This window comes from Phycomyces blakesleeanus, assembly GCF_001638985.1.
Source record: "Phycomyces blakesleeanus NRRL 1555(-) unplaced genomic scaffold PHYBLscaffold_19, whole genome shotgun sequence".
Classification (NCBI taxonomy): domain Eukaryota; kingdom Fungi; phylum Mucoromycota; class Mucoromycetes; order Mucorales; family Phycomycetaceae; genus Phycomyces; species Phycomyces blakesleeanus.
This window is the reverse complement of record NW_017265152.1, coordinates 502483-522141: the sequence shown is the minus strand read 5'-3', so window position 1 is coordinate 522141 and position 19659 is coordinate 502483. Positions and strand designations below refer to the sequence as shown.

Below are 19659 nucleotides of genomic sequence, written 5' to 3'. Positions count from 1 at the left end.
GCCAAAAAGCCAGGGCTTATTAATATCATTAATGCTTTTAGATCCACAACACACTATACACTATACCACAGACTACAAACAGATACATATATAGCTCTCTTAATTAGCTACCATGTTTGGAAATGTAGATGCACTGTCTCTATATTTAGCCGTGTAAAAAATAATAATTTAAAAATAAAAATAAACATTCATCTTCTTTCTTACTCTTTGTGTGTTTGACGAAGTCTCCTATACATTTGTCTAATACCAGGTTTTGTAAGAAATTCAATTCCAAATTCCAAATATCAAATATCAAATATCAAAAATAGAAAAAGAATGAATAAATTAAGTACATAAAATACATAAAGTATATGTATTTATATATAGTAGTTAATGCTTGGCATACTGGCTAGTAATAGTAATTACTATCACTTTCCATTGTATATACATACCTACATACCTATATACCTATCTACATAAAGAAAGAAAAAATAAAGTGCTCAGCATCTAGGGTAATAAGATTCAAAGTATATATTAATAAAATTCGAATAAACACCCACATCGTATTTATATATATATAGTCATTTGTTCCTTCTTTGTTTTAAGAAAATGAAATATGATTCAATTCGATTCAATTCAATTCAATTCAATTCAATTCAATTCAATTCAGTCCAATTTTTTCTTTGCCTATTCTGTTACGCCGTTGCCCGATACAATAAATACATATATACAGACATTTATCCTTTTATCTGCCTATGTTTCCGATCATACAAAATAAATATATTATACTAAAAATGGAAATGTTGCATACAATCAAAGAAATTATTATCATCATACTATTATTATTATTATTATTATTTTTTTTAAAAAAAAAAGAATAGTAATAGTGTAATAGAAATAGATAATAAATATGGCTTTAATATATATATATGTCAATTTCAAACAAGATTTTATAGATATAGGTATATTTGATGGCCTGACAGATCACAAAATAATAATAAGAACAATGAGAATTTAGCCACATTTATTTGAAGTCTTGTCATATTACCACCATCAATCTTTCTATGAAACCAAAGAAAGACCATGATACTAGGATCCAGAGGCCATGGCTGGATTTCACCTGACATTGGTCAAGTTTACCAAAATATTCCCTTTTCTTTCTTTCTTTTACTAAGCATTGTTCCCACTGTCATACATACATAATCATCCCCCCTCCCTTTTTTTTCTTCTTTTTAATAGTGTAAGCCAAAACCAATACAGGCGGATAATTAATTATATATGTGTGTGCAAAAGCTTTTGTTCGAGAACATGCTTAATATAATTACAAATCAATTACCTGTCAAACCACCAAGTCAAATATACACCCACACACATACGCGATACAAACAAGCAGTCCCTGATAAGCCCAATTACTAATACTATAAATAAATAAACTTATGTATGAATGAATGAATAGTCTAACAGAGTATTTTTATTTCTGTTGCTGTTCTTATTGTTGATTTTAATAGACAATGTTCTACTTGTAAATGTCAATAATAGGATGATTATATAAAAATATCTTGAAATTATTGAATACACCACTTCTGAGATCGCTCAGTATGCTGCGGCCAAGAAATAAGATAAGTTGAGCTGGATTAATGGTTTGGTGTGACTATTGATGTGATTGACAAGACTGATTGATTTCTATCCCAATTATCCCTATATCTTTTTTTTTTTTTTTTAGGTTTTTATATAAATAAATAAATAAATAAATATAGCTGTGTATTACATAACATCCAGATTATTGGTAATTCACTATGTTTCAATGTTGGTAATGTTTCTATTTTTTTTTTTACTCCTTTGTTTCAATTTTTTTACTTCTTACTTTTCAATGATTGTGATTATATTTATATTAATTACGAGAGAAACTGTTTTGTATCAATTCAATCCATCGTGTGTCATTTTCTTATTCTATTCGCTTGTCGTAAGACTCATAATCTGTATATATATATATATATATATGTGTGTGTGTGTGTGTGCATTCTACATAAAGCCTTTTTTTTTTTAAAAAAAAAAAAAAAAACTAATCACGCTTACCAGCCTCACTCTATTGATTCAATTATAATTATTCTTAAGACAAATATATGTGTGTACGCAGTGTATCATTCAAGTCTTTCTCTCTTTGAGATCAGGATATTATTATAAAAACATTAACCATGAACAGCACATAATTATTTGATTTGATTTGATTTGATTTGGTTTAATCATGACATCAAAATCCTTTAATACTTCTTCTCCTTCTTCCTCTAACAGTTTAATGGGAGTAATAGAAATTAATGATCTAGAACTTATTGTTGTATATATATATATATATATATTTATATAATAACAAAATAACCATAATCTTAATCATTAGGAGTAATATACGTATGTATGAATGCTTATCAGTGACATCATTAATAGTCTCTATTCTTTTTCGTTGTTCATTTGATTTGCTCGGTAAAATATAAACCATTGATTTTCTTGTCAATCAAAATAAGATATAAATCTTTGTATTTCTGTTTTTGAAAATAGAAAACAAATTATCCGGCTTTTCCGTTTGGTGCTCCATGTTCCTTTATTCTATTTCTATTTCTATCTCTCGCTCTTGCTCTTGCTCTTGCTCTCGCTCATGCTCTCTATTTCTTTCTTTCTTTTAGTATTGTTTATCCGTCCCTATTTTTTTTTTTAAGAAAAAAATGATTGTGATTTCTATCCGCGTAAATGTTTCTGCAGCTATAAAGAGAAACAAAATAATCTTCCTATATTAAAAAGACCAAAAAAAAACCGCATTTTATTTATTGATCTGGATTGCTTTGAATCTAATATGTCATTTAGACAGCCAAAGATTAATAAATAAACCCGCACTGATAATTTACCCTGGACAACAATCTATCGTAATCTTATTAAATACACATATTTACATTTACGTTTACATATATATTATTGCTATTAAAATAATAATAAAAGAATAGAATAAAATAAATCATGATCCTATATTTTTTTTTCTTTCCTGTAAATCAGAAATCTGGTTCCTTTTTTTTCGTATTCTTGATTTTGATCTCAGTGTTATTATTGGTTGTGTAAATCATTCTCCCATCATTCGTCAATATTGAATTTAGTATCATTTGATATTTAAATGAGCTGTACAAAAAGCACCATATAATAATAACAGTAACAGTAACAATGATAATGATAAAAACAACCATTGATTCCTATTTGTCGAATTTAAATACACAAATCACCTTTTTTCTTCTTCTCTTTTTCCTTTCTCTCTCTCTCTTATTATTCTTATTTCATACAATAATCAATATATCAATATATCAATTTCTTTGTTTCAATGTGTTTCAAATTATTTACTTTATTACACTCATAATATTTCATTATTTAATTAGTCAATTAGTGAATTAAAGAAAAAATAAGTCTATAAAATATGCTTACTTACAAATGTATACAGTTGGTTAGATAGCTAGTTTGTTGGTTAAATGTTAATTATTTCATCTATCCGTCTTTTCATACGTATATCTGTATCTTTGAAATATTCAAGCTGATCATGTGATCCATACCGTCTTGTCCAATTTTCATCAGGCACACCAATGAGATGACGTCGTTTCTGAAAGAGTGTTTTTTCAGCCTCTGTCCCCTTGTCCTTTTTTTTTTCTAAAAAAAAAAAGGGAAGCCAATTTCTAACCCTACATCTTTTCTTTTTTTTATTTTATTTATTTTACACTTTGATTTATTTTATTTTAAATTTTATTTATTTTTTTTAAAAAATAAAATAAAAAATAAAAAAATAAAAAATAAAAAAGAAAAAAGAAAAAAGAAAAAAAAAAGAAAAAAAAAAGAAAAGAGATTATCTCCATGCATCGACTGAGCAACTGAGATGGCTGCCACTGACACAAACTCATCAAAAGGTCGCGAAGATTTTATCCTCGACAATCCTACTTCAATGAACACCGAACAGATCAAAGACATTGAACCTCAGAGCCAAGACTATTGGGATTCTACCGTGTTTTATCTCGACATTCACGCCGAAGCAAAACCACCGGGATCTCTTGCAGACGAACAATACCTAACTGCCGATCTAACAAACCCAATTAACAATCATAACAACAACAACCATAACAATAACACCGACAGCCTCATTACCAACAACAACAACAACAGCAGCAATAATGTCAATAATGTCAGTAATGACAATAATATTAATATTAATATTAATATTAATAATAATGACAACTTGTATGGATATCTCCGCACAAATTTCCCGCATTGGCGCCGTATTCTCTCGCATGATTATATGCGGAATACTGACCTCCACGACCCTATATCACCCAATCTCTCTGCCAACCCTGCCCAGCTGGTCTTGATCCACCTCGACGACCACGCCTGGGCATCCGTTCAGCATTATCTCCAGGCCTCACGCGTCCAACACATCCCAGACCTCTACCATCGATTCACTCTAGACTCAAACGATCCACTCGGTCGGGCAACCGCCGCAGAGGTAGTCGAATTCATCAAGTCCCAACACTCGCTAGAACCGATTCCCGCCGAAGCCCTCAGACGTGCTCTGTTGGCTAAATTTGTCCAGAATGAAGATCTGGCCAGAGCTCTGGTTGCAACAGGTGGAGCCAAGCTTGTGTCCAGATCTCATGATAATGCCATCGTAGTAGAAGACGCGTTGATGTGGGTCCGAACCGTCTTGAGAAGAGAACATGAAAACACACTCAAAGTTCTGACGAGTCAGAAGATCGGGGAAAGCAAGCAAGAAGAGGTAAAAGAATTTTGATCTATATGAGTTACAATAGAGAGAGAGAAAAAGAGATATTAGAGTAATTTTCCTTTATTTCATAAAACGGAAGAGGGTTATACACGTATATCATATGTATATGTATGTATGTTGTACTCATATAATGTCCAAACAAAAAAAAACAAAAGATGCTGCGTTTAATGGAGGGTGTTTTTGGTAAAGAAATTAGGGCTCTGCATACAACTGCCACACTTCCTTCCAAGCCAGTCGAAAAGAGATCTTTGGAAAAGGACGCAGTAGGATATTTGGAACAGATCAAGACTAATTATGCAGACAGCCCCAAAGTATTCAATGACTTTTTAGTGATTATGGGTGACTTTAAAACAGAAAGGTAATCCAAATAGTCTTTTTCTTTCTTTCTTTCTTTCTTTAATTGGCTCATTAAATCAACATCGACATATATATATACAATTTAGAATTAATACACCTCAAGTATTGGATCGAGTGACACGCTTGTTCAGCGGTAAACCATGGTTGATTCGAGGTTTTCTGATGTTTCTTCCCCCGGGACATCTCTTAGAAGAAGAAGATGCATCAGGACTGGTTTATGTTGCTACACCCGCAGGCAACAAAATCACTATTGACACATACCAAGGCATTGTGAAATTCGATAACTCTTCCTAAGACTTGCCTATTTCTTTTTTCTCTTTCTTTCTTTCTTTCTTTATTCCTCCCTCCGTTCCTCTATCATCGTCTTTCTTCTTCTTTAACTATTATTATTATTATTATTATTTTGTACATTCCACCAATTTTACCTTTATTTTTTTCTTCTCTTTAATGAAGTTTTTCTTCTTTTTTCTTTCCTTTTTTTTCTCTTTTTTTTTCTTTTTTTTTAATACATGTGTAATTTCTGTTTATTTGATCAATCGGGATCCATAACGAATAACCATCAATACACTAGTGATTACAAAAAAAAACGTACACACGCACATAGATTTTGGAGAGTTAAAGAAGTGTTTATTGTTATATATAATTATTGCTAGTATTTTATGTAATGCCAGTAATAGCAATAACAGCTATAATAATCTTACCTCAGTAAAGTTACTAAGCCAGCTGGCATAAACTTGCCAGACTTGCTGAATCTTAGGCCCATAACCAACAACAAAACCAAGCTGACTCCTATTAAAAAACACATGTTAAAATAAACAGAACAAAGTATATCTATCTATATCTATAGATGTGTATGTGTGTGTGTGTGTGCGTGTGTTTGATTGTCACTCAGTGTCTAATCAATCTCACTCACCAACCAACACACATGTATACAATAAGGCGAAATTCCTTACCAAGGCCAATAATCACACTTCCAGGTTCTTGAGATGCTTTGTAAGCACCCACACCTGCAGCTGCACCAAATATAATACCTGCCAAAAGAGACATCTGGCTACCAGCTATATATATTTATATATATTATAAGTGATAAAATAAAATAAATAGATGACAGATAAATATATATATTTATACTCATATATACATGTATGTAAATATGAGTATATATAGGTTGTATATCAGTTATTCTTTTGACTTATATCTCCGAGCCTTTTAATATATATGCACTATTTGGTATTAGAACCTCATAGTACAATACAGTACCTTTCATATAGCCCATAAATCCACCAAGAACAATTAGTGTGCTGTAGCAATATCCATAAATGTCTGTCATGATGAGTAAATGTAGATGTTGAGTTTTCAATGAGCTTAAAGCGTGTGCCCTTTTTTTTTTTGTTAAAAAAAAAAGGAATATAGGAGTCAAGGGAAATTATCGGGGTTACAATATGTGATGACGGCAAGTTTGATGAACACAGCTTGGCCTTTTCAACTATTCTTTTTTATTTCCTTTTTTGGGCTTCAGGTACATTTGGGATCAGTTTGGCTTGTAAAATAGATTATTCCAAACTACACAATGCAAGCACTTGTTTTGTATATATGTATATATATATTCTTATAATTAAATTAATTAAATTATTATTCTTATATAAATATATATATATTTGGTTGTCATTTATAAACATCAACAGTCAATTGATTGATAGACAAACACCTTTTCTTCAATCAAATGCTTGAACCATCAATTTCCCAGTCTCTCCAGGAATCTCCCGTTCCCTCCCACACAATTGTTCATGGAATTCAAGAGGTTTCTAGATCTCCTACACCACCTCAATTGTACTCCAATACCTCATCCTCTACTATATCCAATAGCAACAACAATGACCAATTACTGGATCATTCCCACCTCAAGCCAGGTACTCAGGCTTCGTTGCTTTCGTATGCCAAGACAATCGATATGTACCGAGAGAATGCCAAAAAGACAACCAATCCAGATACCCAGTCTGACTTTGCCATATTCATGGTCGAGGCAGCCAGACCTCTTCCGGAAACTGACACCTGTCGGTGGGACTATCTGGCAGAAGCCGAAAAGCTCTTGAGACAGCTGGCCGGACGAGGCCATGCAGAATCACAATACTATCTAGGAAACTTGTACGGCTCGGGTTTGTTAAGCAAGAAGAATAAGGTCGATTTTGACAAGGCGTTTCCGCTTTTTGTCCAGGCCTCAAAACACCATCACGCTGATGCTTCTTACAGGTATTTTTCCAAGGAGTATTTTTTCTTTTTTGGTTGTGCTTTCTTAATTATATATATATATATATATAATTGTGCGTGTGTGTTATTAAGAAGAGAAAACTTTCAACCTCAAGCCTAACACGCACAAATATATATATCTTAACCTCCTCTACTCCTTCCCAAACAACCTTTCCATATTCTATTCTATTTTATTCTTCTTCTCCTCTCTTCATCTCTATCTATATATCTCTCTCCTCTACCCCCTCTTCTATCTCTCTTCTTCTCCTCTCTCCTCTTTCATATCTCCCCTATTTTATTTTATTTTATTTTTGCATGTTGTATGTTGCATGCTGTATATTGTTATTTGTTATTTGTTATTTGTTATCTCTACTTACCTACCCACACACACACACATAAATATATATTTAAATATGTATTCTTTTTATATTGAATTTTATTCAGGACAGCAAAATGTTATGAAGATGGCCTGGGATCTCGCAAGGACAGTTCAAAGGCATTGCAATTCTATCGCAAGGCCGCCTCCTTGAGTCACCCGGGCGCAATGTACCGCCTTGGTCTGGCTGAAAACAATGGGGAGTTGGGGATTTCCAAGAACCCTCGGGACGGTGTTAAATGGCTGAAGCGATCGGTTGAATCAGCAACCTCAGAATACCCCCACGCGATCCACGAACTTGCTCTCCTGCACGAACGCGGTATAGAAAACGTGGTGTTTGTAGACCACGATTATTGTGTGTCACTCTACACCCAGGCAGCCGATCTGGGCTACGGCCCATCTGCCCATCGGCTCGGCGAATGCTACGAGTACGGTAAGCTTGGCTGCAAGATTGACCCTGCGCTCTCGATCCACTACTACACCGTCGCAGCCCAACGTGGGGACCGAGACGCCTGCTTTGCCCTGACTGCATGGTACCTTATTGGCTTACCAGATGTCCTGCCACAGTCAGATGAAGAGGCCTATGTGTGGGCCCATCGGGCTGCTGAAAAACAGTTGGCCAAGGCCGAGTATGCAGTGGGTTACTTTACCGAGACCGGGATCGGGATTCCAAAGAACCCTGAAGAGGCAACCAAATGGTACACTCTGGCGGCTGACCATGGCGACAAAAGAGCTATCCAAAGACTCCAAGGTAGTCTGGGTAGCCAGCCAACAACCAGAAAAAAGAAAGGTTCTCAGGATGATTGTAGTATCATGTAAACCAAACTTAATTCCCAAGAAAAAAATGAAGTAAAATAACAACCATACAATAATACAATAATACAACACAATACTAAACACACACACACAAACGCCCATAAATATAAAAAGAAGTATCTCCCTTCTTTATTCTTCTTCTTCTAATTTCTCCTATACATACAACACCGAAACACCCTTATTCTTGTTCGTGGGCTTTTACAATTAAAGAAATAAATGAAAATAAAGAACAATAAATGCAATTTCCGTTGTGTTGATCCCGTATTATGAGTCTCACCACTTACCCAACCATTTGATGTCACTATATTTTCCTTTATCTTTTTTATTAAGTCTTCAAGATATTCACAGTGCTCATATAATAAATCAATTACTCGAATGTATTTTATTCTCTCTCTCTCTCTCTTGAATAACGAGAACAATGATAATAACAACAATAGTAGTTTATCAAAAAAAAAGACTTTATTGTTTATTTCCAAGAGACTCTACATTGAATTTTATCACGCTCTAATTTTTAGGATATATTGATAGACAAATGAATATATTGATAAATTATACAGGTGTATGTGTGTGTCTGTGTGCTTGTGTTTATTCAATCAGTTTGAGAATATATTGCATAGCACCTAGTTTAGAGCGTTTATAGGCTTGGCAATTCTGCAATCGCAAAATCGACCTAGATAAAGCGATTTTAGCTGGTTTGGATATGACTCAATCAAAGTCGTTGGTATGATACACAGGCTTCTACAATAAAAAATAATATACAGATTAGTTTTTACTACTATAAGAGATATATGGTATAACATATACCTGGCTACGTTCCTTGATCCAATTGATCTTCTACGGTTCCTAAGTATCTTGCATATAGACCACAAAGACAAGAGACCGTGAGCTATGATCAAGTATAAACATAAGCCAATGGGAATTGTACTAGTACTAGTACTAGTACCCATCTTCTGCTTTTGCTATGCTATGCTAGAGTTCAATGCAAGCATGTATTTCTGCTCTGAGATTTCTTTGTCTCCCGGCGAACATTGCTGGGAATATTGAAGCTGATGATGTTGCTAACTAATACAAGGTTCATAAGTCTTATGCAAAAGATTTTGATAAAGTTAACCTTTCTTGAGATGGCTGCTCCCAAAGCCCAAAAGAGTTTTTTTTTTTGGCCCTGAACAGAAGATCCAAATGCTTCATAAAAAATCCCTGGATTTGTTCTGTGTTGGGCCCTTTTTTTTTTTTACAAGTCAATTATAATTTCGCTTGACATTCAGGCTGTTTGGTAACTTTCAATAAATTCAATTATCTTGTGATAAGGTAGATCCTACGATTTAATGTTTTTTTTTGTAACAAAATAATGTAGCGGAAACACTTTTTTATTGGCGTTGTTGTTGTTGTTGTTGCGGTATACAAAGGCACCAATGTAATTAAACCACAAATACTACTTTCTTTATTTTATTTTTTTAGTTTTAAATCATAGTAAGGTCCTTAATGTTATTATCCTAATTAGGTGCATCGAAACTCATGGTTCGAGTGTAAAGATTATAAAGAAAGACTTTTGTAGTCACACTGTCGAAAAATAAATAAATAAATAAATAAATACATTAATAAAAGAGGGTTCAACATCTTTACTCTCGTCTTAATAAGAACTTTTATTCAAAGCCAATTCTTATTGGACAATGAGTATATATAAGAGTAAAAAGAAAAAAACAGCTTACACCCCCACATCTCTATCTAAGGAATATTTGCTTAGAAAAGAAAAATCAGGTTGTAATCTAGAAAAAATATTACCTTTCTTTGCCCTTTTTTTTTTCTCATAAAAATAAATATATATATATGGTTCTTTGTGATTAGAGTACAAGGCAGATCTTTATACAAGGTATATAAAGTAAAGATTCTAGGAAGTATAGATCCATATATAATGATAATCATAAGAGTATAAAAAAGTTCCTAGCTTGCCTTGTAACGGTACCGATCTGCTTACAAATTTGGAAGTGATGTTGACCAAAAAGAAAAGAAAAAAAACAAATCGTTATTTGTACCACCAAATGTTGAAATTCTATTGGCCTAAAAAATGTTGAAAGGCGTAAAAAAAAAAGCAAAAAAAAAAAATCGAGAAAGGTTGCAAAGCCGGAAGCTTAATATTTTTTTTTCCTGCAATATTTATTTACCGTGGTGACCTTTTGCTTTAATAAATAGTGATGCAAACAAATAGGCAGACAGTATTTATTTACAATTATTATAATAAGTAGAAATACAAATATACATGCACATGCACACCTAGCTATAATCCGTGTGAGAGTATATAGAAGCCTAATGTCAAGAAAAATCCCTGATCTTATACTTTCTCCTTTTTCTTCACCCCCCCTTTTTTTTTCTTCTCTCTTTTCTTTTATTATTCTCTATATCCCACGTCACTTACTTTTCATACTCTGTCATCTGATGTGTACAAACATTTGCCTAATGAATGCCTAGTCTACTCGTCACATGACCCTTAATGTCAAGCATTTTTAAATATATAGAGAGCCTCAAGATGTTCATTTCCATCTTCTTCTCGGCGTATATTCCGTTATCCCTTTTATTTTATTCTTCTTGACCATTACGCGTTCTCTCCATCTCTCTTTTTCCCTTTTTTTTTCTTTAACCCGAGCTTAATATTCTCCAAATGGCTGCCAAACTCTACGTTGGCAACCTCTCTTGGAACACAACCGATGACACTCTCAGGGAGGCCTTCTCTGCCTACGGTACTGTTGAGTCCTCTATCGTCATGAGAGACCGCGACACTGGTCGTTCCCGTGGTTTTGGCTTTGTCACCTATAGTAGTGATAGCGAGGCCCAGGCAGCAATCGATGCTCTGAACGAACAAGAACTCGACGGTCGCAGGATCAAGGTTAACATGGCATCAGCTCGCGGCGGCGGCGGCGGTGGCGGTGGTGGTGGCTACAGCGGCGGTGGTGGCGGTGGCGGCTACAGCGGCGGTGGCGGTGGAGGCTACAGCGGTGGCGGTGGAGGCTACGGCGGCGGCTATGGTGGCAGCGGCGGCGGCGGTTACAGCAGCGGCGGCTATGGTGGTGGCGGTAATAATGACAGCGGAGGAGGAGGTGGTGGTGGGTGGTAACGACTACCAGTCCCTCATCTCTACTCCCAGACACAGCAACAGTGAATAACTCCCATCAGGGTGGTCATTTATTATATATATATGTATATGTAAATTACAATTCTCCAACTTTTTCAAAAAATATATATATTTTCTACATCACTGTTCCTTCCCCTTCCCCTTTAAACACACAAACACACACAAATCAAAAATCCCAATTTACAAACACTACGTATACGCACACGCACACGCACACGCGTACACGTACACGTACACGTAAACCTTATGTTTCTCTCAATTTCGCTTTTTTCTTTATTTTTTGTAACATTGCTCCATTAAAAAAAAGGTTCTCATGGTTATTCGAAACAGACAAACAAATACAAACAAATAAATAAATACAAATTTGCTTCAACATATTTTTTTCTTACACATACACATACACACCCCTTGTTTGAGGCTTTTATGGCAAAGTCAATATCAATATCAATATCAATATCAATATTACAATCACAATCACAATCACAATTAGCATTAATATCAATATTAATATCAGAATCAGAATCAGAATCAGAATCAAAACCAAAACCAAAATCAGAATAAATATCAATATCAATATCAGTACCAATACCAATACCAATACCCAAATCCAAATCCAAATCCAAATCCAAGTCTAGATCAAAGAAACATAATAAAAGATAACCGTATTTACTGCGATAAGAAAGGTGGTTTTATTTACCTTTACCTTTACCTTTACCTTTACCTTTACCTTTATCTCCTTCTCTCATTATGTATATATATATATATATATATATAAAGTATTTCTTCTTTTCTTTCTTTCGGTTTCTAACTCGGTCTCTGTGTGATTCATTTCCTCTAATCAAGTTTATCAGATCCTTTTGATACGCACATTAAGCATTAACCAAAAGTAACCATTACGAAACCCACCAGTGATTGGCCAGAATTTCAATATCCGACATTCTATTTAATATTATTATTTTACAATTACATATATATACACATTTGTATTCTTTTCTTCATTTCTTGTTCCCTGAGTCAGCAATTGAATTTTGCCCCGTTTGATTATTGGCTGCGGGATTACTAATACATCCAGCTTAGATAGTCTATTGGACATTACCAAAGGCGCCTTTTAATCTCGCCTATTTTGAGACTCCTATAAAAACCATGTCTAAGCAAATTACTTTTTGGGTCTATTCCACATCTTCTTCTTCTAAATGGCTCCTCAACACCACAAAGTCGTTATTATTGGTTCCGGCCCTGCTGGTAAGAATCAACTACTATAAGACACTGCATATATATATATATCTATATACTTATACATATATGCCCTATTTAATCAATTTTACTCATTATGAATTATCAAAATCACTATCAAAACACCAACCACAATACAAACAACAACAACCAAAAAAAAAATCATAATAATCCTAAAGGCCACACCGCCGCAATCTACTTGGCTCGTGCCAACCTCAACCCCTTCATGTTCGAGGGTATGATGGCCAACGGATTCGCCCCCGGAGGACAGTTGACTACCACCACCGATGTCGAGAACTTCCCTGGCTTCCCTGAAGGTGTCATGGGCGGAGAGTTGATGGAAAAGATGCGCGAGCAGTCCGTCCGTTTCGGTACTGAGATCGAGACCGAAACCATCACCAAGCTCGACACATCTGCTCGTCCCTTCAAGCTCTGGCGCGAGGGTAGCGAATCCGAGAAGGAGCCCACCGACACTGCTGATGCCGTCATTATCGCCACTGGTGCTTCTGCCAAGCGCATGAACCTTCCTGGAGAGGATATTTACTGGCAAAACGGTATCTCTGCCTGCGCTGTCTGCGACGGTGCTGTCCCTATCTTCCGAAACAAGCCTTTGGTTGTTATTGGCGGTGGTGACTCTGCTGCTGAAGAAGCCATCTATTTGACAAAGTGTAAGTATCACAAGAGAATATATCTATATAGATATATCTTTGAGATAAATATAAATATATTTATTTATGCTGAGGGAAGAAAGAAAGAATGGGTTTATTCTGACAGTTATGTGTGGATATTAATATTAATATATCTATATCTATATAGATGCCTCGCACGTTCATGTCCTTGTTCGTCGTGACAAACTCAGAGCCTCCAAGGTTATGGCTTCCCGCCTGTTGAAGCACCCCAAGGTTACTGTCCACTTCAACACTGTTCCTACTGAGACTCTTGGTGATGGAAAGCTGTTGGGTTCAGTTGCTACCAAGGATACCGTGACTGGTGCTACCGGTAGCATCCCTGCCAACGGTCTCTTCTACGCCATTGGCCACGTTCCCGCCACTGAGTTGGTCAAGGGCCAGGTTAACTTGGATAATGATGGTTACATCAGCACAATTCCCGGCACCGCTGAGACTAACATTGTTGGTTTGTTTGCTGCTGGTGATGTCCAGGATAAGCGTTACCGCCAGGCTGTGACCAGTGCTGGCTCTGGTTGCATGGCTGCTCTTGATGCCGAACGTTACCTGAGTGAATTGGAAGCCGAAGAGTAAAAAAAAACACCCCTCTATAATAATAAGTAATGAATAATGAATAATGGTATTACAAAAAAAAAACCAAAAAATATATACATACATATATCAAAACAAGGGGCTTGTATCGTTCATTATCTTCCCTTTTTCTCTTATTCTCTTCATATCTTTCTTTTATACATATACATATATTCTGTTCACATTCTTTGCTTAAAGAGAATAGAGCCATTCTCTAGTTGATTTTCTTTATTTTATTTTTATTTTATTTTATTTTTACTGATTATTATCATTATCATTTTTTTTTTTTACATTTATTTATTTATTTATTTATTTATTAAATATAAAAATAAAGAATAAAGAATAAATATATACATCTTCATTAGACGTCCAGAGTATAGCTTGTTTCAATATTTGAGAAAGGTTATCTTTTATTCATTTTTGAAACAAATGCACAAACAAACAAAAAAAAATACAAAAAATACAAAAAAAGACAGTGCTTCTAAAAAGCAATGTTGTAGCCAATTAAAATAGATCTTGTATTTTTAGAAACTCATATCGCCTGCTTAGCAATCGCCGTTTTCTTGGTACGCCAATATATATATATAAATGAGGTTGGACTTTGGGGATTTTTGTTGTTGTTGTTCAACTATTCACAATTCGACATGAGCACAGTTTTTATATGAAAGCTGATACGTAAATATTGTCGATTAGAATAGTGTGACCCTGAGCACTATGGACTATATCGCTGATATATATATATATATAATGAATTCATTGTTGAGACTGTTAAAACTCATACCAAGTATGAAATGGGTCGTCGTCGTCGTCGTCGTCGATCGTGAACGCTTTTGTTGTTTGTTGTAGTTTTTTTTTTTTTTTTTTTCAAAAAATTCCCTTTTATAATACACTATCGATGTTAAAGGCAACAAGAATTTGAGTGTCTTTCATTTCTTTCGAGTACAACGAGGCAATATGCACACGGTACGGGTGACAAGCATGTGCTTAATATTTTGTTGAACCTTTGCAAATCACCGGTGGAATATTCTTAATCATTTTTAACCAAGGAAAATACACAACCCCAGCATTTAGCTCGTCATATCAATCACAGGTCTCAGCATATTATGAACCACCCGTCATACAGCCTCTCACAACTGCCGCCCGAACAATATTCTTAATGTGCGAATCTTGTAGTAGTAACTTGCTCGAAACAAACAAAAGCTGTTCTGGGACAAACTGCTAAAGTGGTTGATAATAGATCTGGTTCATTCGTACTTCTTATTTTCTATTGAATTCAGCTCATCTTTATCATTTTTAACTGATAGTTCTCATAACGACAGTGTCTTTTTTTGTGTGTATATTTATTGGCATAACCAGCGGTCATAAGCGCTACTCAGAAAATAAAGGAGAAACATGAAATAGTATTAATGTATAGTCCCGCCAGAATAGCCCAGAAGAGGAGCAGAAAGAAAGGAAGGAAGTCATGAAAAGTGGGGAAGTAGCTGTTGGTTGAAATCAGAAGAATGGACAATGATGTTGTAATTATTATCAGATCTCGGAAGAGGAGGCGAAAGAGGAGGAGAAAGGTGCCCACCAAGTGACATATACAGCAAGATATGAGCCTCTACATCCCAGCACCAGATGGGGGAGGTGGATCAGCAATGATACCATTCATTGAAAGATACTTTGTAAGTAGTTTACGTAGCAGTAATGTCCAGAAAATACGTTGTACTGTGGCGAAAGATGCTAACCAGACAGAAATCTGGAGTCGTATAGGTGGAATAAAATCCGCAGCCATGGGAGCACCAGTTTGTCAAGGTCTTCGGTACCCATTTTGGTTCGTTCCTATGATGACTATATATTGATCGAATAAAAATAAATTATGGCGGATTGATTGGACTGTTAATGCAGTATCAACTCACGCGTAATCGGAGACTCCATTATTTAAATACAGTACTTTTCAGTTCACTTGTTATTTTGAGCTCTTTTTTCTTCTTTTATATTTTTGCGCGTGTTCTTTGACTTCTTATGAGCGCAAAGGCTCCTCAACAGGCCGGTGTTTTTGCCGGTCTTAACCCAAGTCAATTTAATGCTAGCGATCCTATTGTCTTATTCATCATACAATCGACCATCATTCTAGTATTCTGTCGACTACTAGCCGTACCACTCGGCTGGCTTAAACAACCTCGAGTTATCGCAGAAGGCAAGCAACCCATTGTCTATACCTCTATTGCCGTTATTCATTAAATCTAAAACCTCAACTTCAACAATTTTAGTTATTGCTGGCATTGTATTAGGACCATCCGTTATGGGTCGTATACCAGGTTTCAAAGACGCCATATTCCCCACCGCATCTCTTCCTTTTATCAATCTTATTGCTACCATTGGCCTGGTCTTCTTTCTTTTCCAGGTCGGCCTTGAAGTCGATCTCCGGGTAGTCAGGAGAGACTGGCGCAAGAGTATCGCAATCTCATTTGCCGGAATGGCCCTTCCATTTGGCCTCGGTATTGCTGTCAGTGTAGGACTCTATAAACTCCAGGACGATCCATCAGTTCCATTTTCTAGTTTCCTTTTGTTTTTGGGTGTAGCAATGTCAATTACAGTAAGCAATGCATTTTCTTCTTCTCGATTACACACACACACACACACATTTGTCCTGTTACCTTCTTGTAATTTGTTCAATCAATCAATCAATCAACTTAATGATCGTTGTCTTTATTACCTTCTTGCCTTGACTTTTCCTGTTTTCTGATTAGGCTTTTCCCGTACTTGCACGAATTTTAGCTGAGCTGAAATTGTTACGTACAAAAGTCGGTGCAATTACCATGGCAAGTGGGCTTATTAACGATTGTACAGCATGGTAAGATCAAGTTCTTTTATTTATATGTTTATTTTAACAATATATCCATACACATACACACCCATATATATAATTGTATCAATCATGCTATGCTATTCTATGTTATGCTATACCATACAATATAATATCACATCATTTTACTTGGTTTTCTTCTTCTATATAAAGCAAAAAAAAACCCCAATGATACTAAAACCTTATTGATTGATACAAACTTAAAGGGTTCTATTGGCATTAGTTGTTGCCTTGCTAAATTCTTCGGGTGGAATCGAAGCTCTCTGGGTATTCTTGACTGCAGTTGGCTACTCATTGTTCTTGATATTTTGCGTTCGTCCATTGTATCGGATGCTCTGTGTAAAAACAGGCTCTTTTCAAAACGGACCCTCTCCATTCCTGATGACTGTCACCCTCCTTATTGTGCTAGTCTCTGCGTTTGTGACGGACATCATTGGTGTTCATGCTATCTTTGGTGGATTCCTTGCCGGCGTAATTGTACCTCACGAAGGAGACTTGGCTATCAAGATTACCGAAAAGATTGAAGATATCATCAACATTGTCTTTTTACCTCTTGTAAAGTATACTTTTTATCTACATATGTACACATGTACACATACACACTTTTATATATGTATATGTATATTATGTGAACGTGTTTGTGTTTGTGTTTGTCTCCGTGTATATTCCAAGCAACCTAATCAGATCTAACCGTAAATGCAATTATTAGTACTTTACTCTTTCTGGTCTCAAGACACAAATCGGTCTTCTCGATACAGGTGTTGTGTGGGGCTATGTGATCCTGGTCATCTTCTTGGCCTGCTTTGGAAAAATTGTTGGGTGTACGGCAGCAGCAAAACTGTGTGGAATGACTACAAGAGAATCGTTCACTATTGGATTCTTGATGAATTGTAAAGGGTAAAAAAAAATAGAAAAAAAATCTTGGAGTATTCCACATCACATGAATAGTGTGTAACACCTCAACTTTCTTTTATATGTGTGTGCGTGTAGATTGGTGGAGCTTATTGTCCTCAACATTGGCCATGATGCTGGTGTTCTGAATGATCAAGGTAAGAATAAGAGCGTATGGTATATACAGCTGGAATATATTTATATATTAACACAAAAGTATAGTATTTGTTATTATGGTTGTGATGGCATTGGTAACGACCTTCATGACAACTCCTGTGGTCTTATGGCTTTATCCCGAGTGGTACCAGAAACAGACTTCAGGAAATTCCCAAGACATCAGCGAACGTTTCACGAACTCAAAAGCTTCCAGCGTCATACCTACGATGGTATACGAAGACACTGGAAATGAACATTATTGCCTCGTTACAATGTTGAACAGAGTCGATGCTGTACCTTCCATGATTGCGCTCTTGCGCCTGTTAACCAATCCTGTACAGGACGAGAAGGCAAAGTACCAAATGAACCCAAAAATTGACATACATGTCCTTCGTCTCCTGGAGCTCACCCAGAGAGCGTCCGATGTAATGAAAATCCGAGATCTGCGAGAGACCGAACGCCAGGACACAATTTTGAGTGTGTTGCGTGCGTTTGGAAGTCTAATTGGTGTAGACGACCTTCACACCAGACTTGACTTCTGCCCTTTGACTGGATACATCAAGGCCGTTTCAGATTACAGCGTTCGATCAGGAGCGGACATGATTGTACTTCCCTGGCCACCAACCCGCCAGATACCACTAATCGAGGGCACTCAGACTCAGTCCCAAATGGAGACTTTTGGTGTCACAGCCGACCGACAGAAGTATCCAATGGCTGATGTTGAATACGCCAGTAGCGCGTTTAGTATCTCCCACACAGCCTTGGGTTTGTTTATTGATCGTGGATTTGGAGACTACCAAGACACTCGTTCCCTATTTGAAGCCTTTCAGATCGTTGTTCCATTTGTGGGTGGACCTGACGATCGTGCAGCAGTCCTTTTTGCTCTTCGTCTTCAGAGTGTTTACCCTGTTAACGTTACAGTCGTACGACTTGAAACAGAACCAACCAATCTACGCTACGCAACCACACAGTCCGTGTCCCAAACTCTTGGGTTATCCAGTACGACCTCAGATAAAACGATTCTCGATACTCTATTCGTGGAAACTCGATTGGTCTCTCGGCAAATCGTATACCACACAATTTCGCAATCCGAATGGCGCACACCCAATATCTTTAAATGTCTTTCAAAGCCTTTGGGAAGTCATGACTTGGTGGTAGTAGGCAGATCTGTTGCTGATCATACCGCATTATCTAATGTCACCCACACCGCTGTATCTGATCTTTCGGATGCTCAGTATGTTAAAGGGCTAAAGAATGGACTTGGAAAATTGGCCAGTGAATTACTTCTTTCAGATTTTGCTGCCAGTATAGTCGTAATTCAAGCTCCTGTTAACGATACCAAGGCTTTTGTTGTCGAAGCTTAAACTCTGATTTTCTTATATACAAAGAAAATAGGGTGCATGTAATGACTAATGCCTAATGTAATAGTTATATCCATATTCCATATTTATATTTATATTCATATTCATACTTTACTATGTAGACAAAAAACTAATAAATAATCTACCTTAATTAAATGTCAAGTAATCAATTAACTTAATATGCAAATATTAATCTTTAATTATAATC

General features: G+C 35.9%; 6 protein-coding genes across 6 annotated transcripts; 4 read left to right on the top strand and 2 right to left on the bottom strand.

The window, feature by feature from the left end:
• Positions 1-4722: 4722 nt before the first annotated feature.
• Positions 4723-6478, bottom strand: PHYBLDRAFT_76205 (hypothetical protein). The gene is made up of 6 exons (XM_018443132.1): positions 6398-6478; positions 6091-6195; positions 5839-5926; positions 5224-5704; positions 4936-5138; positions 4723-4771 (listed from the first exon to the last, which is right to left on the bottom strand). Exons 1-4 carry the CDS (start codon positions 6465-6467, stop codon positions 5662-5664), a joined length of 306 nt encoding a protein of 101 aa, XP_018288264.1. The 5' UTR covers positions 6468-6478; the 3' UTR covers positions 4723-4771; positions 4936-5138; positions 5224-5661.
• A 382-nt stretch (positions 6479-6860) lies between these two features.
• PHYBLDRAFT_148770 (hypothetical protein) lies at positions 6861-8579 on the top strand (the record flags this gene model as incomplete). Its single annotated transcript, XM_018432155.1, has 2 exons — positions 6861-7387; positions 7829-8579. 2 exons carry the CDS (start codon positions 6861-6863, stop codon positions 8577-8579), a joined length of 1278 nt encoding a protein of 425 aa, XP_018288263.1.
• Positions 8580-11244: 2665 nt separating this feature from the next.
• PHYBLDRAFT_95547 (hypothetical protein) lies at positions 11245-11478 on the top strand (the record flags this gene model as incomplete). Its single annotated transcript, XM_018443914.1, has 1 exon — positions 11245-11478. A coding segment is annotated over one exon (234 nt), but the record flags the coding sequence as incomplete, so codon positions are not given.
• A 1418-nt stretch (positions 11479-12896) lies between these two features.
• NDI2 (alternative NADP(H) dehydrogenase) lies at positions 12897-14553 on the top strand (the record flags this gene model as incomplete). The annotated part of the gene is made up of 3 exons (XM_018437931.1): positions 12897-12945; positions 13116-13604; positions 13753-14553. 3 exons carry the CDS (start codon positions 12897-12899, stop codon positions 14193-14195), a joined length of 981 nt encoding a protein of 326 aa, XP_018288261.1. The 3' UTR covers positions 14196-14553.
• A 1099-nt stretch (positions 14554-15652) lies between these two features.
• On the bottom strand, positions 15653-15969 carry PHYBLDRAFT_148767 (hypothetical protein; the record flags this gene model as incomplete). The annotated part of the gene is made up of 2 exons (XM_018432154.1): positions 15653-15795; positions 15873-15969. The coding sequence occupies 2 exons, from the start codon at positions 15967-15969 to the stop codon at positions 15653-15655; spliced, it is 240 nt and encodes a 79-aa protein (XP_018288260.1).
• A 477-nt stretch (positions 15970-16446) lies between these two features.
• Positions 16447-19034, top strand: PHYBLDRAFT_86650 (hypothetical protein; the record flags this gene model as incomplete). The annotated part of the gene is made up of 7 exons (XM_018443652.1): positions 16447-16773; positions 16928-17031; positions 17250-17598; positions 17753-17940; positions 18034-18092; positions 18157-18232; positions 18275-19034. Coding segments are annotated over 7 exons (1863 nt in total), but the record flags the coding sequence as incomplete, so codon positions are not given.
• Between the last annotated feature and the right edge of the window lie 625 nt (positions 19035-19659).

What these genes read in the sequence shown, in the direction of transcription:
- PHYBLDRAFT_76205 (XM_018443132.1), bottom strand. Translation starts at nt 6,467, where the DNA reads ATGACAGACATTTATGGATATTGCTACAGCACACTAATTGTTCTTGGT. An exon ending in AAGTGTGATTATTGGCCTTG is followed by an intron (nt 5,927 to 6,090) that starts GTAAGGAATTTC and finishes GTTTTTTAATAG; the next exon opens with GAGTCAGCTTGGTTTTGTTG. An exon ending in GGCTTAGTAACTTTACTGAG is followed by an intron (nt 5,705 to 5,838) that starts GTAAGATTATTA and finishes TGTAATCACTAG; the next exon opens with TGTATTGATGGTTATTCGTT.